The 22,666-nt window shown below is 38.4% G+C and overlaps 1 protein-coding gene across 2 annotated transcripts in view; it reads left to right on the top strand.

Moving 5' to 3' along the window:
• LOC126373986 (SH2 domain-containing protein 4B-like) overlaps nucleotides 1-22,666 on the top strand; it is an 81,002-nt gene that overhangs the window by 42,194 nt on the left and 16,142 nt on the right. For both annotated transcript variants that reach the window (XM_050020418.1, XM_050020417.1), the window contains exon 3: nucleotides 17,682-17,796. In XM_050020418.1, coding sequence (XP_049876375.1) covers nucleotides 17,692-17,796 — 105 coding nt within the window. In that variant the 5' untranslated portion in view covers nucleotides 17,682-17,691. The remainder of the gene's footprint in view (nucleotides 1-17,681; nucleotides 17,797-22,666) is intronic.

Here is a 22,666-nt window from a genome sequence, read left to right as displayed (position 1 = left end):
AGGACACTATGGTGGCGGCACTAACAAAACACGGGTAGGTTGTATGAAAGAGAGAGCGACGAGTGAGCGAGAGAGAGGGATTGCGGAATGACAGGGAAATGGCGGACGGTTGTTTTTAAAGAGAAACATAGAAGACTATAAAAGGTTAAAAATAAACAAAGGTAAAGAAAGAATAATCGTTTCCATCATGCCCTATCCCACAATACATGATTTATGTCTTCTTCTTCTATCGTGTGGCTTATGAGGTGGAGCACCAACCTCATCAAACCTGGTGTCAAGGTTACTATTGAGCCGCCAAATGCCCCTGACATGGCTCATGTAACGACTACTTTACATCAGTAAGTAGTAACCGGGACCAACGGCTTAATGTGCCTTCCGAAGCACGGATCATCTTACTTTCGGATAATCAGGTGATCAGCTTGTAACTGGGCTCTAATCCTGAAAACCACTAATACAAACTCATTAAGTCGAACTCTCATAAAGGCCCCTGACATGGCTTATGTATACACAACACACAAACATAAATCAGTTACTTTTTACTTAACGTCAAAATTTTACTGTCGAATTTATATGAAAAAGTACACTGTGACGTCATAGAAAAACATGATAAAGTGTCGCACTTATTATTACGTTTATCTTGATTAAAATTCATAAATAAGTTGAATAGCAAAAAGAAAAAGTTTTTCGTTAGTTTTAGACCTACCTGTCTTTATTTAGTAATCAGAATTTCATAATTTATCTTGAACCTAGTACTCGATCCAATTATGTAGTACCTAATTAGACACATAAATGGATTTGAAACTGCTCAGACCTTCAACATGATTAGAGAGGGTCTATTTCTTTAATGAAAGAAACTCGCACAAGTTTCTAACTAGTACTTACAGAAGATTTCTTCCCAAGAAAAAAACTACGCGATCTCTGTACCACATACTCTTCAATCGGTCATCGAGAGAAAACCATGTAGTGATGTGAAACTCGTACTAATATAGCTAGTACCGTAACAGGTATACCGGTTAATTTCTTAGAATAGAATAGAAAATGTTTATTATAAAAGGACGCACACAAAAACAAGTCAATAACATCGTTTAATTCACAAAACAATTACAAAAAAGCAAAACGGATGTACGTTGAAATGATCAGGTGATGGTGGACGTCCTGAAATAAAATATGCATATAATTTAATATAATAGCTTATCTATTGATACTACTATTTATTGTTACCTTACATAAGTTCGCGCCAATATCCCGTTGGGGTAGGCATTACAAAACATAATATTATTATTACTTATAATACCTATTCTGTTCATGTAACTCGGGACTATGGAGTCGCGGACCGAAGCCTTTAGGCCACATCATCACTTACCAACATATAAGATTGTGGTCTAATTCCAACAGCAAACAAAAAATATATAAGGTAGGTACTTACCTATTTACTATTCCAGTAAAATAAAAACATCGGTATATATTTCAAATCATCATCACGGGATTTAAACATAGCTGGCGTGAAGTGGCTTTACATTTTTACGCAGGCTAAGTTGTTATGTTCAAGTCAAAAATCAATTTGAGGCAAAGACCCTTTTCGTTTATAGAGTTTAAAACCTGCCGCTTAATAAGTTGCAAATATTTGTTGTAATTTGCTACTGGGGGATAAAATGTCCACATCGCAGCAATTCATCTAAGAAAGCATTGCAATCTGACATTTGCGCATATAACCGCCCTGGTCGGCAGTTAAATGGTTTGACTATTTGACCATGTAGTCGCCACAAATCACTTGATTGCACCACTTAACATCATTAGTGGTCTTGTTGACAAGTCGATACTAGTGATTGATTGGAAGTAGGTAATTATAAAATATGAGGAATTGCTAAGGGCTCATGCTTCAACTGCGAGTTGATGTGGTCGGAAATACTCGAAGCTTTACTTAGGGAATGGTAATTACGTGTAGTTTATTTCGCATTATGTTTATTCATTTATTTATTAACACTCTCAAGGACAGAACGTCTAATGACGTTCCGATTCCAAGGTGTCATACTATCTAAATCTAAATATATAAAAGGAGAAACTGACTGACTGACATATCAACGCACAGCCTAAACGGCTAAACGTAGGCACTTGAAATTTGGAAGGGACGTAGCTTAGGTACCGTAGAGGTGCACTAAGAAAGGAATTCCCGGAATTCCCACGGGAACGGGAATTAGCGGGAAAATCCTTTTGTATGAAAAATCTAAACCGCTTAAGTTAGACGCTTGAAATTTGATATACACTTCCACACACACAAAGATCTCTGGTCTCTGCCCGTGAAAGGGTTAAACAATTTATTAAATCTCAGTTCGGGCTCTTAATCACTGAATTCGATTTTATTAGTTTTCAATTCATGGTTCGATCATTATTATAATTGATATCACGTGGTTTCCAAGATTTATTTATATATTTAATTTCAAGGTCCATTAAGTTTCCATATTTGTACCCGGGTTATGGCAATTTGCTCAACGACTACATCACAATTGGAATAGTCAGAAGTATATCCAACTCGTGATGAACGAAGTACCCACACCTCACCGAGCTTTCTGTTAGACCAACGTGATAGATGGTGAGGCGAAGACCTTTCAACTAAATTAAACACAGTCACCACTATTGACGATTTATTTGGTTGATGAGGTTATCCCCCTGATAACCCCCACGAAAGAAAAGAGAGGAGTGACCACTATTTGCTCTAAAGACCTACAATACCGGACAAAAACAATTGAATAGTCAATGAACAGTATGATCAACACAGCTCAAGAGTTGATCAACCAAACGCTACAATAAAAACAATGAATTTTGAAATCGATTGTGGAAAATGTTTGGAAACTCGGATTCATCAAGGCCAAGTGTGACGAATCGATTCTAAAGATCGATGTTTTACGTTTACTACTCCGATTTCTGGGCTAACGAACTTTTTTCGAGGTTGGTAGATGGTGAATTACTATAAAAAAAACTGAAAAGAAGGGTCCAACGGCTTTACTTACAGCAATGTGGTTCTGTAATAAACATTTTGCCATTTTTTTTTTTGTGAATTTGCGTTGTTGTTTAAATTCGCCTTATATTAAGCTAGGCAAAAAGATCTAAGGCCCATAAAGCCTTGACTTTAATTATTTAATTTTCTTCCTTCTCTATAATCTGTTCATTTCTAAATTAGCATTCTTCTTCTATCGTCTGGGTTGTGTGGTGGATTACCAACCTCATCAACCCTAGTGTCAGGGTTATTATTGAGCCGCCAAAGGCTCTTGACATGGCTGATGTAACGACTACATACTTCCATCAGTAAGTAGTAACCGGGACCAACGGCTTAACGTGCCTTCTTTCGGATAATCATTCGGTGATCAGCCTGTAATGTCCTTACCAAACTAGGGATTACAAAGAAATTTGTGTTATTTCCCCACCGGGATTCGAACCCGGGGCCTTCGGATCGTGAGCTCAGCGCTCAACCACTTGACCATAGAAGCCTTATTGGCATTTAAAATTAGTAAGTAGTGTTTTTTGTATTATTGTATTATTTTCTAGGGGTCTGGCTGAAAATCGGCGACTTATTGCCTCCCTTGTGGGTCGATACGACATCAGCCGAGCTAGTACCCTTTTTAGTTTTAAGTTTTACACTTCATATCAAATTTTAATATTAAGAAGTTAATGTAACGTCTTAAACCTAAATAAAGATTTTATTTATCTATCTACAAAAGTGTGGAAGGTAGGTGTTTATATACAACAAAATTCTATACTTACATTGCAGTGACCTTTCTAAGTAAACATTCTACTTGCGCAGTAGTATTATTATTACGAATTCAGTTGCACATTAGTGTAATATGAGAAATAATTATACGTTTTCAAAATCTGTTAAACTCATTGCCGGGATTAATTAGTTTTGAATACGTCAGAAAATACATTGTACAATGCTACGTATATATACATATACGAGTACTTATATCTAAATATATAAAAGGAGAAACTGACTGACTCACTGACTGACATATCAACGCACAGCCTAAACGGCTAAACGTAGGCACTTGAAATTTGGAAGGGGCGTAGCTTAGGTACCGTAGAGGTGCACTAAGAAATGAATTCCCGAAATTCCCACGGGAACGGGAATTAGCGGGAAAATCCTTTTGTATGAAAAATCTAAACCACTTAAGTTAGACGCTTGAAATTTGGCATGCAGGTACCTTAGTAAACTTAAAGCTTAGTTGTAACAGGATATTGCAAAATTTTCATGGGAACGGGAGTTAGCGGAAAAAAACATTTGTATGAAAAAATCTAAACCGCGTAAGATACGAGTAGATGTTTGTAATCTAGCATGCATGCATACCTTAGTGAATATAAAGTTTAGTTATGGCTGTATTTTGAAAATGGGAGTTAGCGGGAAAATAATTTTGTATGAAAAAATCTAAACTGCATAAGTTAGATGCTTGAAATTTGACATGCACTCCCACACACACAAAGATCTCTCTTTTATAACACGCCACGCGGACGAAGTCGCGGGCAAAAGCTAGTGCATACATATAACGCCACAGCTTAACCGTTTCACTAAAATGAAATAACTATTTCGCTACTATCATCATAAGCATAAGGTAACAATTGTTTTGAATGTTCATTGCCATTCTGTTATACGTATGTATAGTTCTTGTAGCAATGAAACGGGCAAATTCCATATTTTGCCTAACTTGTTGTGTTTATTAACTTAGTGTTTGTATATTTAGAGCGTGTAAAGTTAGAAGCTTGGCTCTACATGAAGTAATTCATCTAAAAAGGAGAGCACTATTTGACATTTGTATGCATCGCGCACTTACTTTTATATGCGCAATGTCAAATTGCAATATTGCTTTTTTAGATGAATAGCTTCGATGTGGCCTTTTTAACCCCCTGATAACTTTTTCAAATTGCAATCGATATGATTTAGTCTTGGCAATATTTTAAATTCACATGTATTTGGTGGGATATTATGCTATTCGTTGTTCTTACTTGTAACTACACTGCAATATCTCCCCCGGAAAGCGCATTCTATTTTTGCGCGTTGCACGACGAACGTTGACCGCGCGCTAATTTGCGCGTTATTAACTACTTCAGTGCGCGTAATTGCGCGTAGATTACAGTCTACAAACAATTTTGGCGCGTTAATTTTATTTCTTTATTAGGCAAAACGTTGTTACAATCACTACCGCAAAGCAATTTACTTACTTTCATCAACTTTGTTTCCATATTTCATTTAGTAATTTGTAATTATGTTTAGATTCCAACCTTGGTTTGCCTTAAAAAATATCTGGGAACAGACAGACAGACGCAACTCACACCATAATATACAGAGTGGGTATACACAGGGGGGTTAAAAAGCCACAACGAAGCAATTCGTCTGAAAGGCAATTTTGCAATTTGACATTTACGCATAAGTATTAAATGTCAAAAGCAATATTGCTTTTTAGGTGAATTATTATTATTATTGCGTATGGCAGACAAACATAAAATATCCTGCGTGGATAATATATCCAGCTGCAGCTCTCCTAACCAAGTCTTTGCCGCATCCGTCAATGCAGCTCGGCTATACCACCCGGGAACTGGTGCAGAGGGCACTCGTTCACTATGTGAGATATGGTTTGATCCGGGTGACCACATTCACAGTATGGCGACTCCTTTAAGCCCCATTTATGTAGGTGATGGTTGGACTTTCCGTGGTTGGTCCTAAACCGGTTCAGTCGTGTCCAGAGGGTTTTTCGCTTGGAGTCAAAGCCAGGGACCCTCGGCGAAGGATCCTGAATAAGGTCCAAATTTGTGCCGTCGAACATGTTCCACTCCAGACTCCACGTTTCTTCCACACTGAATTGCTTCGATGCAACGTTGCCTTTTTAACCCGCCTGTGCATGACTTCTCTGTATATTATGATGTGAGTTGCGTCTGTCTGTCTGTTCCCAGATATTTTTAAGGCAAAGGTCTTTTGAATGCCCCAGCTGACTACCATCCACCAGAAACGTAGAATAAAGAATAATAGAACATATATTTATGTAGGATACAGACACTCCGCACCAATTCGTATTCGGTGCCGAGTTCGATTTACCTCACTCCTAGCTGAGTCTCATTTTAGTCTAACTGGCCTTAAGGCGTTAAGGGTTAAAGGGAGTGCGCGCGAACTGTCAGTCTCACTCGAACGCACGGGGTAAAGCGGCACCTTTCGTAAATACAAAAACTCTACAATCGGACATAATAAGTTTGGCTCTGTTATTATAAATCAAAACCATCATGAAACAAAATCACTAGTGTAACGTGATCTGTACGTGCGCAGCTTGTGGCATTTTGCAGTTCATTGACCCCGTAATGTGCGATAGGGTTGCTATTATGAAAATTAAGTACAATTCAAAACGGAGTGCTTACATCGATGAGTTGTATTGTTAGTCAGTTTATTTAAGGTTACTTAATGACAACAACTGTGGTGTAACGGCAGGTGCCTTGAACTAAATCAAAGGTTCCGAGTTTGCTTCCCGGTGGGATCAATATAAGAAACGAACCTTTTTTCTTTGACGTGACTTATTGTAGATTTACCGTAAATGGCATTAATTACTTGATCGGACTTTATTTTGACCATGACACCGATCGACCTATAAACCATTATAAGTGGCAACCCTACACTAAACAAAATCGCGAAGTATGTGTCGCTCAGCTTAAAATTGGACACGTTTTAGCGTCCACGTGTTGTGCCGCGCCCATAACGGAGATATTATTGTAAGCAGTTGCGAAATTTTACGCAATGTTTACGTCTGTGAATTATTTTATTCTGTATTAGTTACTCCGTTTGACAAAGGCTCAGAAATACTGTCAAAATTGCTTTGCTATATTCTACAAATTGTTAATTTAATAAATCACACAATTTAATAATACGTCCCACTGCTGCCACTAAAGCCCAGCGGCTTTGTTAATATCTTATCATTTTGTATGTAATTAAAATTCCCGATATAGTTGCGAACGCTAGGCGATACTATGCACATCATCATCAGCCCATTAACGTCCCCACTGCTGGGGCACGGGCCTTCCCTATGGATGGATAGGGAGATCGGGCCTTAAACCATCACGCGGGCCCAGTGCGGATTGATGGTTATTAACGACTGCTAATGCAGCCGGGACCAACGGCTTAACGTGCCTTCCGAAGCACGGAGGAGCTCGAGATGAAAACTTTTTTTTTGTGGTCACCCATCCTATGACCGGCCTTTGCCGAAGTTGCTTAACTTCAACAATCGCAGACCGAACGCATTAACCGCTGCGCCACCGAGCTCCTCAATGCACATAGTCAACACCAAAAAAAATAACTACACAAGACTAACCCCACTAACATAAGTATATATCTAGTAGATTGTAGTAACATCGTGTAGGAAAGTGAAACGGTACGCCACGACTAGAAACTCTTGCGCAGCTCCAAGTAAAGTAACGTCTAATTTGTTTTGTTTGGCAACCCACTTTCAATACCTTTGTCCCACAGCTGGGTGTCATCGCCATCTTTGTTTAAACTGTCAGTTGCGAAAAATTTTGTCTTTTAAAATTGCCGCGAAAACCGGATGCTATTTAGCAATAAGTACTTTTTTTTAACGGCACTGACCTAGTAGCATTTTAAGCCTGTCATTATTTGATTCACAGGATCACTCAATAGTAATAATGTTGATAATACAGTGGGGCGCAGTGTATAAATAACAATTACTACTTTACATAAATACTTAAACACTGTTAACTGATTTATTTTTCTCTAATTTCTAAGAACGCTCAGTGAGACGTAGGTACTAAGTTAATCTTGCTTTTTTTTTTTTGACGTGACTTATTGTAGATTTGCCGCAAATGGCATTAACTACTTGGGCGGACAAATGGGGAGCGCTGAAGGCTCTCACCCGGTACAACGTTTAAGAGAACAGGCCTGAGGGTGCCCAGTTGGGCGCGAACCTCGGCTCAGGGCGTCGTCTGAGAGGAAAAATATTTGAAAGAATTAATCGACCCTAGTGGGTCGATAGCGATAAGCGCTGAATGAGGGAAATCTTCGACCACGCCGGTGGGGTCGGTATCGGGGACCTGAAGTGTTTGGTGTCGCGAGCTGATTGGCTGCCTCTATGGCTAGTTAATCTTGCAATATAGCCGTGAGCGTATGTTATCTGTCTAATCCCTAATTAGTTGGCAGAACCACTAGATACAATAGGCTAGTTTCCAACTAGCCAAATTAATTACTTTTTACTAAACGTCGTAATCACGAAATTACTATTTCATTTTATGAAAAAACACACTATGACGGAATAAAAAATATGTATATTATCATTAAGTACGTTACGTAGTAGCAGTGGGCAGGACACATAGCGAGGAGAACCGATGGCCGCTGGGGCGGAAGGGTTCTGGAATGGCGACCACGTGTCGGACGACGCTCAGTGGGTAGGCCCGCTACAAGGTGGACTGACGATCTGGTGAAGGTCGCGGGAAGCCGTTGGATGCGGGCAGCGCGGGACCGATCGTCGTGGAGATCCTTGGGGGAGGCCTATGCCCAGCAGTGGGCGTCGTACGGCTGATGATGATGATGACGTTACGTAAAGTTGATAAATAAGTCGAATAGAAAAAAGAAAATGTTTTTCGTTCGTTTTAGATCTGTCTTTATTAAGTAATTAGAATTTCGTTATTTATATTGAACCTAGTACGCGATCCAATTATCTAACACGTGGCTTCCAGAATTTGTGCTCTGTTAATGGCAATAGGCTTACAAATAGCTGACGAGGAGTGGGTATATATACTATACACCTGTGCCTACCCCTTCGGGGATACAGGGGTGATGCTATGATATAGTACCTCTGCCTAACCCTTCGGGCGTGATGGTATGTTGTAGTTACGTTGAGAATATGGTCAAACACGAAACTGATTTGAATACCTAACAAAAAATGGAGGCCTCAAATCTTTCGGAGATGAATCATCTTTGCTACGCTGCTGGGTACGTATTGAAGTTAAAGGGTCTATGGCCTACAAACGCGGTATACGGACTAAGAATCTAGTTTGAACACAAAGGAACGAGCTGTCCTTGACTCGACGACGGGTCACCCGCTCTCTGCGCGGGCGCATAGCTTTCTTTGTACACTTCATTTGCTGGTCCTTTTAGTAGTAATTTATTCTTCTTCTTATCGTGTGGGTTGTGAGGTGGAATACCAGCCACATCAACCCTGGCGTCAGGGTTATTGAGCCGCCAAAGGCCCCCTCACATGGCTCACACACATACATATATATATATACATATATATAGAGGTATATTCTACAGGGAACTAATCAATGCTTCATCATATATCTATCTATGCTTCGCAAAAGACTGACAAGTGTCTAGTTCTATCGTAGGTAGAGCTTTTAACTTGCAATTACTTCAGACAACTCCAAACAATCGATGCTGCCTACAGCCATTTCAATCGCCTTCACTTTTGCACTATAGAACGTCTATAGTGTCTACACTATACAGTAATACATATTAATGCTTTTACTGCCTGTCTGCATTGACAGCGGTAGCGAGCGCGAACGCGGATAAATCAATCCCAAACTCAAAAATATATTTATTCGTAACATAGCTTACGCTTTGAAAAGGTTATTTATAAGATAAGTGATTATCTAGAAGATATGAATGCATGGGATTAGCTGTCTGGGGACTTTTACTCCCCCAAATTACCCTGAATTGTATAACAGTAATAAAAGTACGTTAATGATGATGTAGAAGAACGTTTAGGGCCATGTGCCCAGGTTTTTCTTGCAGCTTCTTTTCCCCGGCTATACAGGCTGTGAGAAGCCGCAGTAGTTTTAGGCGGATGAGACGTTCGTTATGAAAAAAAAATACGATTCGAAGTGTAAACTAGTATGTTACCTACAGAATGAAGATAGTATTGAATATGAATCGTCAATTTAACCGCGCCCGCTCCTCAATGTAAACATTACCTGCTACACGACTATAACCTTTGTTCCAAAGACGTAAGGTTTCAGACCACATTGTGTAACACTCGTCACGACTCACCTCAATGCTACTTGTTATAAGCTTAACTTGTTAAGTTAGTATTGTAATATTTGTCGTGTTAATACTATTATCGTAATAGAGTTGCAGTGGAGCTTAGTCCAATTTTTCTTAGGCTTAGTCCTTTTTAGGGTTCCGTAGCCTAATGGCAAAAAACGGAACCCTTATAGATTCGTCATGTCTGTCCGTCCGTCTGTCTGTCCGTCCGTCCGTCCGTATGTCACAGCCACTTTTCTCCGAAACTATAATAGCTATACTGTTGAAACTTGATAAATATGTGTATTCTGTGAACCGCATTAGGATTTTTACGCAATGATGGAAAAAAGACAATTAATTTTGGAGGTCTCCATACATAGAACTGAAACTCAAAAAAAATGTTTTCATCAAACCCATACGTGTGGGGTATCTATGGATAGGTCTTCCAAAATGGTTTCTAATATCATTTTTTTCTAAACTGAATAGTTTGCGCGAGAGACACTTTCAAAGTGGTAAAATGTGTCCCCCCCCCTGTAATTTCTAAAATAAGAGGAGGATAAAACTAAAAAACATATATGATATAGATTAGCGTGCAAACTACCAACGATAATTGGTGTGAACCAGATCTAGTAAGTAGTTCTTTTTTTAATACATCATAAGTCGTAAACCGTAATTTACTTTTATTTATATTATATTACTTGCTGCTACGGAACCCTTCATGGGCGAGTCTGACTCGCATTTGGCCGCTTTTTTTTAGTTTTTTTACATTATTTTCAATTCTATGCTTTTGCGAGGGAAAATTCCATTTGATATCAACTCAGAATCATGGTATCTCAAAGTTTTCGTTACGATGTCACTAATACCCTGTATATGTATAAACTATGTATGTAGGCACAAACTATAGGACCAATATGGAAACTGGACTGTCCATAGATCTCTCTCTATTGAATGTAAACGACTCTTGGGTATGAATAATGCAGTTGATACCTTATTTTCAATATTCCTCACACGTAAACTTGTTCCTCGCATAATATTATATTCGTCGGCCTTTTGTAGCTTATTCCGACTTGTGCTTTTGAGTTCCGTTGACAAAATGGATCAAGAAGGTTTTATTGATGTCACATAAATCGATAAGTATCTAAACTGCGCGACCCTGACTCTTATTTTTGTTTTGTTTTCCCCGAAGGGCAAGGCAAAGGGAACTATGCCCATACAGCCATGCCTTATGTATTTTTTTTCTTAATGATGATTAATGAAATGATAAAAGGTGATGACAATGAATGATGAAACCTAAGTCTCCACCCTCGGAGCAGACTCCTACTCCGAACCCTAAACGAAATACCTCAAAAGTCCGCATAAACTTTCGAGTTATAAAGCGGCTTGCTGGCATGAAGCGAAAATAGATAGGTACACTTTGTTTATTGAATATTCCGATATAATATGTCAACATAATTCTGTCGGGTTATTGGCCAATGTCAAATTTTTAGACGGTTGTTTTAGATTTGTGCTTAAAATTGACATGTGTTCCATAACTTGTTGATTACCCGTCCCTGTCCTTTTCGACGGATAAGAAAATGACAGATATAACTTAAAATAAAATTAGATGGTGTTTACAGGAATAAGCACCATTATTTTCGTAAAAAAGTATGTTTGAAATAGATAATATAAGAAAAGTAGAGAACCCATAAGGGATCAGTCACAAAACGTACCATTCGCAAAATGTACCGCAGGCGAAAAACGTCGCATAATGTACCTTTCTCAAAATGCACCTAACGCGTAAAGCACCTATCTCAAAATGCACCTATCTCAAAATGCACCTATCTGAAAATGCACCCATCTCAAAACGTTCCAATCGCAAAATGTACCCTTGTACAAAAAAAGATAATTAGGAGTAGTCAAACATGCGTGCAAACATAATAATAATAAAAACACTTTATTGCACACAAATTTACAAAACATTTACAGGATAAACCTATTCTAAGGTGGGCAAAGGCGGCCTTATCGCTAAGAGCGATCTCTTCCAGACAACCTTCGGCAGAGGATATAGTACACTTATACAGCTGCAGTGTAGCGCGCAAAAAAGTAAAATAAAATAAGGGGAACAAAAAAAAGTAATAGACACATCCCACACACACAAATATATATATAATTATGTATATATTTAAATTTGTTTGTTTTTTTATAAAAATATATATTTATATTTTTATATATATTTTTTTAGTTATATTTTTTATATACAGGGTGTTAGTGACATCGTAACGAATACTCAGGCTGCAGGCAAACCTAAATTTATTTTAGCTAAGATTACGGTTTAAATGTCAAAAACTGAATTTGTATTCTGGCGGCACATTTTAGTTGACGCCTAATCTTAAATTTAGGAATGACGTTTCTAAATTACTCAATTTAGGTTTAGGCGACAAAAAGCTATTCTAGCGAACATTAATTTGACGTTTAACTCTTATTCTAAATTAATTTTATACGGTTTTCTAAACTTGCCGGATAAAATTAAACTTCTTAAAATTAAGTACATGAATCAGTTTTTCGGCACTTTTTGGGCGCTTTTTGTGAATTCCGGCCACTGATTTCACCTGCAGATCACGCGAAAGACCTTGCCGCTCTCAAAATAGCTTAAATAGCGATAAGGAATCTTCTAAATATACGAATAGAAGGATCAACGAGAAATTTTTGTTTTACGTGGTTCACTGCCCAAGACCAGTATAAGAAAGAAGACGGCGAGGAGGCCCCATCGAAACAAAAGACTCTTAGCCGGTATGACGAAGTCTCTGGCATGAGTTTCATCTTCAAAGTTAATCCAAACATTTACCTAAGAGGACAATTTAATTGTCTCAATCAAACACTACTCCCTACTCCTATCTCCGAAATAAAAACAAACATAATTTCACGCCCGTAATCCCTTCCGGGGTGGGCAGAGCTACAAGTAATCGAAATAGTAAATCGATTAAATTCTTATTAAGTTTTTCAAGGGTTCATTTTGCGATAGGTGCGATTCGCGATAGGTGCATTATGCGATGGGTGCATTTTGCGAAAGGTGCATTATGCGATGTGTGCATTTTGCGATAGGTGCGTTTTACTAAGGGTACATTAAAAATCGGCGGTACGTTGTGCGATAGGTACTTTATGCGACGATACGCCATTAAAAGCGGTGTCCGATTCATTCTTTGCCAGTTCTTGATGCGAGTAATTCACAAAGGAATCGTTACTTGCATATGTTTTATTGTTTCTCTTTCGACAGGAAATGTTAAGTACGATTGGTGAATGATTAATCAGTTAACGTAAATTGTCGCGAATTATTTCACATATTCTGTGTGAAACTATTACGAAACTAAAAGACCATCGAAGACCAAGAGCAGCGAACAGGTGATTTTCTTAAAACATTGAACTAAACACATAGAGCTGTGGTAGCCCAGTTGGACTTTGAGGTCGCAAGTTCAAATCCACTACAGGCATAAACCAACGATTGTCAAATTTGTTTTCGAATTCCTGTTTGGATCATAAACGGTTATCACGTGCTCAGCGGTGAAGGAAAACATCATGAGGGAACCCACATTCTTGAGAAATGCATTTTCGGGGGTATGATCTAACCTGTATTGGGCTGGTTTTCCCTTCGCGGGTTGGAAGGTCATACAGGCAGTCGCTTCTGTAAAAAACTAGACCTGTGAAATCTTCAGGTTAGGTACGCGGAACCTGTGAAAAACGGGATAATGCTAGGGGGATGATGATTGAACTGAACACACACACGCACACAGCATCATGCCTGTAACTCCGAAAGGGTAGGCAGAGATGTATCGATACACATACTTCTCGTTAGCTATGTTTAAGTTCCGTTGTAATAGGGGGCGAGCCTAATACCGTTAACCGGGCACGAATCCTGAAAACCGCGTGAATCATCAATAATTATCTATGATCCAAACATGAATTCTAACTCATAAAGTCGAATTGAACTGATTAAAGATATTTTGCGTTTGAGCGTTGCGTTTGCTTGGTCTGCTTATAGGTACATTTTCTAGGTTTTCATATCAGAAACGTGTCTGTTCACGCCTTATCGCTAAAGGGGTGGAGTAAGAGAAGCTTGCATTCATTAACGTCATTAGTTTTGCGTATTACCTGTTTCGAATCAATCAATCAATCAATCTTTATGCAATCAAAGAAATGTAGACGTCACAGTCGTAAAAAATCTGATAAAGCGTAGTTACCTACATACAAACGCATGTGCATTCAGAAGCTAATAGTAAGTGACAGTCAAGGTATACGTAATAATTAGCAACATCCAAAATGTCCAATAATTTTAGGGATGTTCAAGGTGGCCGTATAGATAATAACACTCTAACTGACCAAAAACATCGGCACTATCTGCGTGTTCAAAAAGTTGGCAACAACCTAATCGTCCACATAATTCTTGAACATCTTGACTGCTTGGATACCATTGGCGCATATTTACGACGACATAATTGAGCCGAACTATTTGACATTGTAAGCGTCGCGCGAATCGCGAAAAGTTCAGTCTCTGACCCCAGCGCATTATTTGTACTTACACTGTGTTGAAATTATGAGCCATAGTTGTCATAATTTAAAATATATGTTTTTGTAGGTGTTTTTGGTCTATTACAGAAACCACATGTGACCAGGAGGTCATAAGTGCAACCAGTTAATTTATTACTTTGCAAGAAACTGATTGGATAGAGGTGAATTTATACATTGGTGCTAATTCCTGTAAATACCATCTAATTTTATTTTAAGTTATATCTGTAATTTTCTTATCCGCCGAAAAGGAAAGGGACGGGTAATCGACAAGCATAAAATTTATGGAATACACGTCAATTTTAAGCACAAATCTAAACCAACCGTCTAAAAATTTTACGTCAGTCAATAACCCGACACATTAATTTACTCATTCTTCCTAAAATTAAGAGCTGTGAATCATCCGTCCCTTTCCTTTTCGACGGATATGAAAATGACGGATATAACTTAAAATAAAATTAGGCGGTGTCTGCAGGAATCGGGGCCATTGTTTGTCATTCCTTGATCATGGCACTTGCAACAGTGAAATATCGGGAGTCTCATATCCCTGATTTAAACGCGGTAAGAACCCGGTATTGTGTATTTTAGAAGTGGACTTGTTTTTATGTGGTCTTTTTAGAACCTGGTTACGTAAAGACCATTCGTAACATTAATCACACTATTCGTTGTTACGTAGGTAGGTAAGGTACCAAACAGATTAATACGTCAGAATCATAACAATTCAGATAAAGCATTCGTAGAGTTTACAAAACCTATCGGATTACAGACATTGTGAAACGCGTATTTACAAACCGTATCCTCTCAGGTGGCAAAATAAGCGCTATGTCACTATACGCAGCAAAACATGATGATTGAAGGAAAATATTTTTATATTTATGTATGTATGACAAATATTTATTGAAATGACATATTTTAAACATACACATTATTACATACATACACATTATTTATATATTATATAGGGTCTTAGTGACATCATAACGAAAACTTTGAGGGATGTTTCAGACTATGATTCTGAGTTGATATCAAGTGGAATTTTCCGTCGTATAATTCATGTTTTTTTTTTCAATTCTATACTTTGCGATGGAAAATTCCACTTGATATTAACCGAATGAATCTATCCTCTCAGTATTCGTTACGATGTCACTAACACCTTGATATGTATGATTAATTAGGGAATGTGTAGATATAGGTATACGTACGAATGTTATATTTAATACAGCTTCTTTCACGCTAAGGTTGCCAGGAAGAAATTACTGTTTAGGAATAAATTCTATAGTGTCTGCTTATCCCGGTGGGAAATAGGCGTGAGTTTATGTATGTACGTATGTGAAAACTAAAATAGAAAATCCAATATGTAGGCTAAGTCGTGTCAGTAACAATGAACCAAACCGGTCGCCGACAGGAAGGCATTATGTCAAAATCCGTAACGCCAGTGAAAGCGCTTGCGCATAGTTCAGGCCTATATTAATTGAAGGATTTCCGACTCGCTCTATCGGGCGCCGTGATGACCTGCAATTGGTTAATCTTGTCTACATGTGCCCGCGCAGCTTCCGTGTTGTATGTTGTATTGACCGATTGAATGCTAGTCTATGTTGTGGCTTGAAGGTTGATTCTGAAGGTTTACAACATACGGTGGTTATCAATCCACAATGACAAATAAATATGAAAAAGAAAAAGATGGTCCGCTTACCTAACCTGAAGATTTGACAAGTCCGGTTTTTTACATAAGCGACTGCCTGTCTGACCTTCCAACCGAAGGGAAAACCAGTCCAATACAGATTAGGTCACATAGCTCCGAAAATGCATTTCTCGTTAATATGGGTATCCTCACGATGTTTTCCTTCACCGCAGAGCACGTGATAATCATTTATGATCCAAACATGAATTCGAAAACTAATTCGACAATCGTTGGTTTAGGCCTGTGCTGGATTCGAACCTGTGACCTCAAAGTGAGCGGGCAAACGTTCTACCACAGATCATATAATACTAACGTAGTTCTACCGTTAGTATTATATGATCTGTGGTTCTACCAACCACGGCTACCAGGCTTCCAGGGTTATTCACATCTAAAAATAGATGTAACGAACCATAAAGTGACATAGGTATTTCGTATCGAAGTATAATACTTGACATGTTATAAAAACTATAAGTTCCTTGTTTTGCTTGACCTTAAAGCAACCCATGTGCGTGCCAGTCGTCTGTTCCAGATTAGTTTATATACCTATTGATATAAGGTCGTCGGGTATTGCTACCGCATCAGCTCAGTAACTATTAGACTCTATTATAATTATTGTCTTACTTTATCTATGCCTATGGCATTGTAAGTCACGTCAAAAAAAGGTAACTTCAACTTTATGCAATCCTATTAGAATCTTATCACAAAATGTCAGGGTTAATTCGTCACACAATGCAACACACGTGTCACACATCTTATAACACGCTTTCATGCTGAAATAACTTCAACATTTTAACGATTCCGTAAGAAAATGTTTGCCTTTTTTATTTCAAGGAAATCGCGACCCCGAATTAATAGCACGTCTGAGGGCTGCCAATCACAATACCTAATCAGCAGCTGGTGGGGAGCGGAGAGTTGCTGTTCTATATGTAGTATTCTTTGTTCTATACTACCAATAACTATCAGGCAGGAGTAAACGCCCTCTGCTCCAACACAGCCCTAAACAAAAACAACTGCTGGCGTCAACTACCAAGCAGTCTGATGGCAGAAAGCTTACTGATACCAAGCTGTCTGCCAATTTATGTTGTTAATACTTCTTCAACTATCGTGTCGGTTGTGAGGTGGATTACCAACCCCATCAACCCTGGTTTCAGGGTTACTATTGAGCCGCCAAATGCCCCTGACATGGCTCACGTAACGACTACTAACTTACATCAGTAAGTAGTAACCGGAACCAACGGCTAAACGTGCCTTCCTGAGCACGGATCATCTTACTTTTTGGCCAATCAGGTGATCAGCCTGTAATGTCCTAACCAAACTAGGGATCACTTAGTAATTTTTGTGATATGTCCCCACCGGAATTCGAACCTGGGACCTCCGGATTGTGAGCCCAAGGCTCAACCACTGGACCACGAACTTAAAAACGACCACAGATTATTCTAATAAAATCCATTTCTTTGTCATCAGGGTCGTCACCATGCTGCAACAGATCCTGAGAGACATGTGGGTGGACCCGGAGATACTCGCCGAGCTCGACGAGACCCAGAAGCAGACTCTCTTCTGCAAGATGAGGGAGGAACAGGTAAGCCAGCATTCTCCTTCTTTCCATCTGATGTGGACATTTCTGTCTCCTTCTTAGTTAATAACAATAAAACACTTTATTGCACACAAATTTACAACATGTTTACAGGATAAACTTATTCTAAGGTGGGCAACGGCGGCCTTATCGCTAAGAGCGAACTCTTCCAGACAACCTTCGGCAGAGGATATAGTACAATTGTACAGCTGAAGTGTAGCGCGCAAGAAAAGTAAAATAATAAAAAAGTTCTTAATTCTATCTAACAATTATGTCACTATCTTTGTCTTGAAGTCTGTTTCCACAAATCATTACCTATATTAGGTATCCCTCCCTTGGACCTGCTTTGAACTTGGACCTCCCATCTGATGAAGTCTTCAGTTTCAAGATTTCAATTACTTATAAAGAAATATTGGCCAGATTCCTGCAGACACCTCCTAATTTTAAGTTATACCTGTCATTTTCTTATCCACCGAAAAGGAAAGGGACGTATAATCGATAGGCATAAATGGAACATACGTCAATTTTAGGCAGAAATTTAAAAGACCCAAAATTTTATTGATTGATATTTCCAATCCCGCAGGTTCTGGAATTTGCGATCTTGAGTCGGGATTGCATTCTCTAATCGAGACACTGAACCACAGTAACATCTTCTAAACTTTCACGTCGAAAAAAAAAAAAACAAAAATACGAAACAAAATACGAAAAAAAAAAACAAAAAAAAACGAAAATAAAAGATACGGAAAAAAATGCTCGTCCGATACTCATCGACCGGTTTTAATCAAATTAAGATTACAGTCAACAATTTGCAAGCAAATTGATTTTAAAATAAAAAAAACTTAATTGAAAAAATCTGTGATAAAAATGTAATAGGAAACAGAACAAAAGGCAATGATGGTATTTCGGTTGAATCATTCGACCTTGATGGTTGATACAAAGAAACAAAGAAAAGACCAGCCGATTTGGCTTTCCGACCATTCTTTCAAGGTCCGATCGTAACATTGATTCTAAGTCTTAACCAAAGTGATCTTGAAAACATTAGTTGCTAACTTAATCTTATTACCAGTTTAACTGCTATTAAACTAAATCCATGATACCCCAGTTCAGAGAATTCGTAACTTACGTAGTAGTATCACGGGTTCGAATCTCTCATCGGGCATCGAAGCACTGAACTCGACTTAATAAGTTTCAATTCATGTTTAGACTTTACGTAGATAATAATAAATCACTTGGATTCAGCGCAAGACCGATCGTCGTGGAGATCCGTGGGGGAGGCCTATGCCCAGCAGTGGGCTTACGGCTGATAATGATGATGATGTGGATTCCAGAATTTGTGTCCGGATAATGACAATAGGCTGGACCTGGTAAATCTTCAGGTTAGGTAACGGACCCTGTGAAAAACAGAATAATGAGTATTTATTAATATATGTACGTATAGTATAGAATATTTATTATATTAACTTTAGTTTTACTTTTAGGCATTTTTTTTTTGTTGCACCATCCCGCATCCAAGTTGTAAATGTTTGTCTCCTTTTGTTGGTTGCCTGGAAGAAATTGCTCTAGAGCAATAAGGCCGCCCAAATTCTACTGTATTCATGTGTTATGTCTGATTGTTGAAATTTTAGTTCTGTGCAATAAAGTATATTTGATTTGATTCCGGCCAAGTAGTTAATGCCATCTGCGGCAAATCTACAATAAGTCACGTCAAAAAAAAAAATTGATTTGATTTAATAATGCTAGGGAGATGATGATGATGAATTGCTATAGGCTCGCCCCCTTTTATTTACATGGGACTTAAACTTAGCTGGCGAGGAGTGGGCCTACTACTACGCCATTGTTGGTAGCTTTTAACGGCCTCCGTGGTCCAGTGGTTCGAGGGTTGGGCTCACGATCCGGAGGACCCGGGTTCAAATCCCGGTGGGGACACACAAAAATCACTTTGTGATCCCTAGTTTGGTTAGGACATTACAGGCTGATCACCTGATTGTCCGAAAGTAAGATGATCCGTGCTTCGGAAGGCACGTTAAGCCCAACGGCTTCAACGGGACCAACGTCCCGGTTACTATTTACTGATGTAAGAGAGTAATCGTTACATGTGCCATGTCAAGGGCTTTTGGCGGTTCAATCATAAACCTGAAACCAGTGTTGACGAGGCTGGTATTCCACCTCACAACCCACACGATAAGAAGAAGATAGCTTTTAAACTTCATCAAGCAAGAAAGACTATGCAACTTGTCAATCTATTCAAAAGGAAAATTGTAGTTGAGATTGTATTATAAACTGGCGTGTGACGTGATCAATAAAAGCGGTATTCATTATTTAAATTCGAAAATAGATAAAAAAAAATTTTTTTTTTGATCATCTTAGCTGGCTTTTATTTCGAGATTTGCATTTTTTTTACCTTTGATGAGTTTGCTCTTGGCTCCAGACTTGCCCGAAGGCATTGATGATGAGATGAGATGACGAGGCCTAAGATGGAGCGAGCTGGCCCAGAAGGTGCCTGAGGTGTTTTATTTGAACCTTTGATGCCTGTTAGTACTGTATAATGATATAATCATAATAATATAAATAATAATGTGTTTTTAAAGTTTTAAGTTCTTGTGATATGAATATTGTTTGTAACGCAATGGATAATATCTGTAATGTTGCAAATGTAAGTGTTATAAATAAATCATCATCATCAGCCCATTAACGTCCCCACTGCTGGGGCACGGGCCTTCCCTATGGATGGATAGGGAGATCGGACCTTAAACCATCACGCGGGCCCAGTGCGTTTTCATGGTTATTAACGACTGCTAATGCAGCCGGGACCAACGGCTTAACGTGCCTTCCGAAGCATGGAGGAGCTCGAGATGAAAACTTTTTTTTTGTGGTCACCCATCCTATGACCGGCCTTTGCGAAAGTTGCTTAACTTCAACAATCGCAGACCAAGCGCGTTAACCGCTGCGCCACCGAGCTCCTCGTTATAAATAAATAAATTTATCTGTGATCCAGTCTGTTGAGATTGCAACACTATTGTCTCTTAAATTCGAATGAGTAATTTAGGGAATGTTATTTTTGGAATTCAACTTCCCTGTTTTATTTTTACACACGGATGTATGCTTACATCCGTAAATCGACTACAATGGAACTACTACTTGCTTTATGGAATCGACATCGAAATAGACTGCTGTCTATTTCGGGAGTTTGTTGACCTTTCGTGTTTGAATATAGAGTTGAGTTTAAACTGGCATCGGTTGCCAATGATAAGGATAATACAGCATTAAGAGGTTACTGAGCTTTGTATATGTCGCATGAAGATGGAAATAGCATTTGATCATGTTATGGGAATAATTTCAGTTATATTTTATTAATTACTAACAGTATACAAACAATTTATAGAGATAAATCGATTTGTTAAAGGATATCTTGACCTATGATTTGATACAGTGCGTAGATAGTTGGAAAGCACACAATTTCATTAAGGTTTAGAAAACCGTAAAAAATAGTTTCGAATAAAAGTTTCACGTCAAATTAATGTTTGCTATAATAGTTTTTTGTTGTCTAAACCTAAGTTGAGTAAATTAAACACGTCATTTTAGATTTATGATGCGTCAACTAAAATCCGGTTTTTGACATATAAACCGTAATCTTATCTAAAATAAATTTAAATTTGCCTGCAGGAATCGGCACCATTATCTTAGTCAACTTACATAAAATGGGATGGAAATATCCTGAAGGATAATAGCATGAAGGATTTCGAAAGCGGTACCTATAAGGCAAAGGTTGTTGTTAGAGTTGGCAGAGGAAGACTTAGAATGATGTAAATTGATCAAATTGGAGATGTCCTTAAAAACCTTTGAGTATACCGTAATCTACTCAGAAGAATTTGAAGGGAGTAAGTAAAATAATATCAGGATCGACACAGATTTTATTTACATACTTACCTACATAACTGTGTGAAAAAATTCGACTTTCTCATTCCTGCCAGTCCAAAAAAAAGAGGTTCAATCTGAGGAATATCAAGAATGCGTACAAATTCTGTTACTTTCTAAAGCAATGTGAAGTAAAGGTTATCCATTGGATAACATCCTTAAGGTTTCCGTTACATTGTAAGAAACCATATTTTTTTAGTAAGTAACTATCAAATACATGAAACACATACACATAAGTGTTACGTGCGCAATTTGCATACTGATCTGCTCATCTTGGGTGCGTTTAATGCATTTTAAACAGCTGTAATCTGCTTTGAGAACAATACGAGTAAAAGTAACAGCTGTTATGTACATAAATAACTGTTTATGTGGTAAATATACTAAGTATATGCTGCTGTTGGGAAGTTCTAAACTTGAGTGTGATTTCCAAAGGGCCATATTTTACTAGACACCATGATATCGTCATCACGATGGATATAAATGATCAATAAATGTATGGACGTTGTATAAATGCTACCTCACCAACTGACCGGCATCCATACCTACATATTACTGTCGGGTGTTCTAGTGAGATATGGGCCTAAAGTCCAGATACATGGCAAAGCTCAGCAGGCTCTCAACGGCAACCGTGCCGCGCGCGGCGCGATTTATACCGAGGGTTTCGACCAATAAACGCAGCGAATGCTATCTACGTGGATATACGTCGTACGGCTATTGGTTGAAGCTGTCGATTAGGGAATGCAATCCCGACTCGAGATCGCAAATTCGAAATCCCGCGATTGTAAAATTCCAGCGAGATCCCGAAATTTTCGGGACCTTGTCTGGTTCATAAAAAAATGGAAAGTTAGGATGGCTGAAAACGATGAAAACTACTTGTTTATGATATGAACGTCATTACGTTAAGTAAACAAAATATTTTTTGAAAGAAAACAAACGCTAAAACTAACTAAATAATTAAATT

The sequence above is a fragment of the Pectinophora gossypiella genome, chromosome 16 (assembly GCF_024362695.1).
Source record: "Pectinophora gossypiella chromosome 16, ilPecGoss1.1, whole genome shotgun sequence".
In the NCBI taxonomy this organism is placed as follows: domain Eukaryota; kingdom Metazoa; phylum Arthropoda; class Insecta; order Lepidoptera; family Gelechiidae; genus Pectinophora; species Pectinophora gossypiella.
Note: the sequence above shows the minus strand (reverse complement) of the source record. Positions and strands in the feature narration are given on the sequence as shown.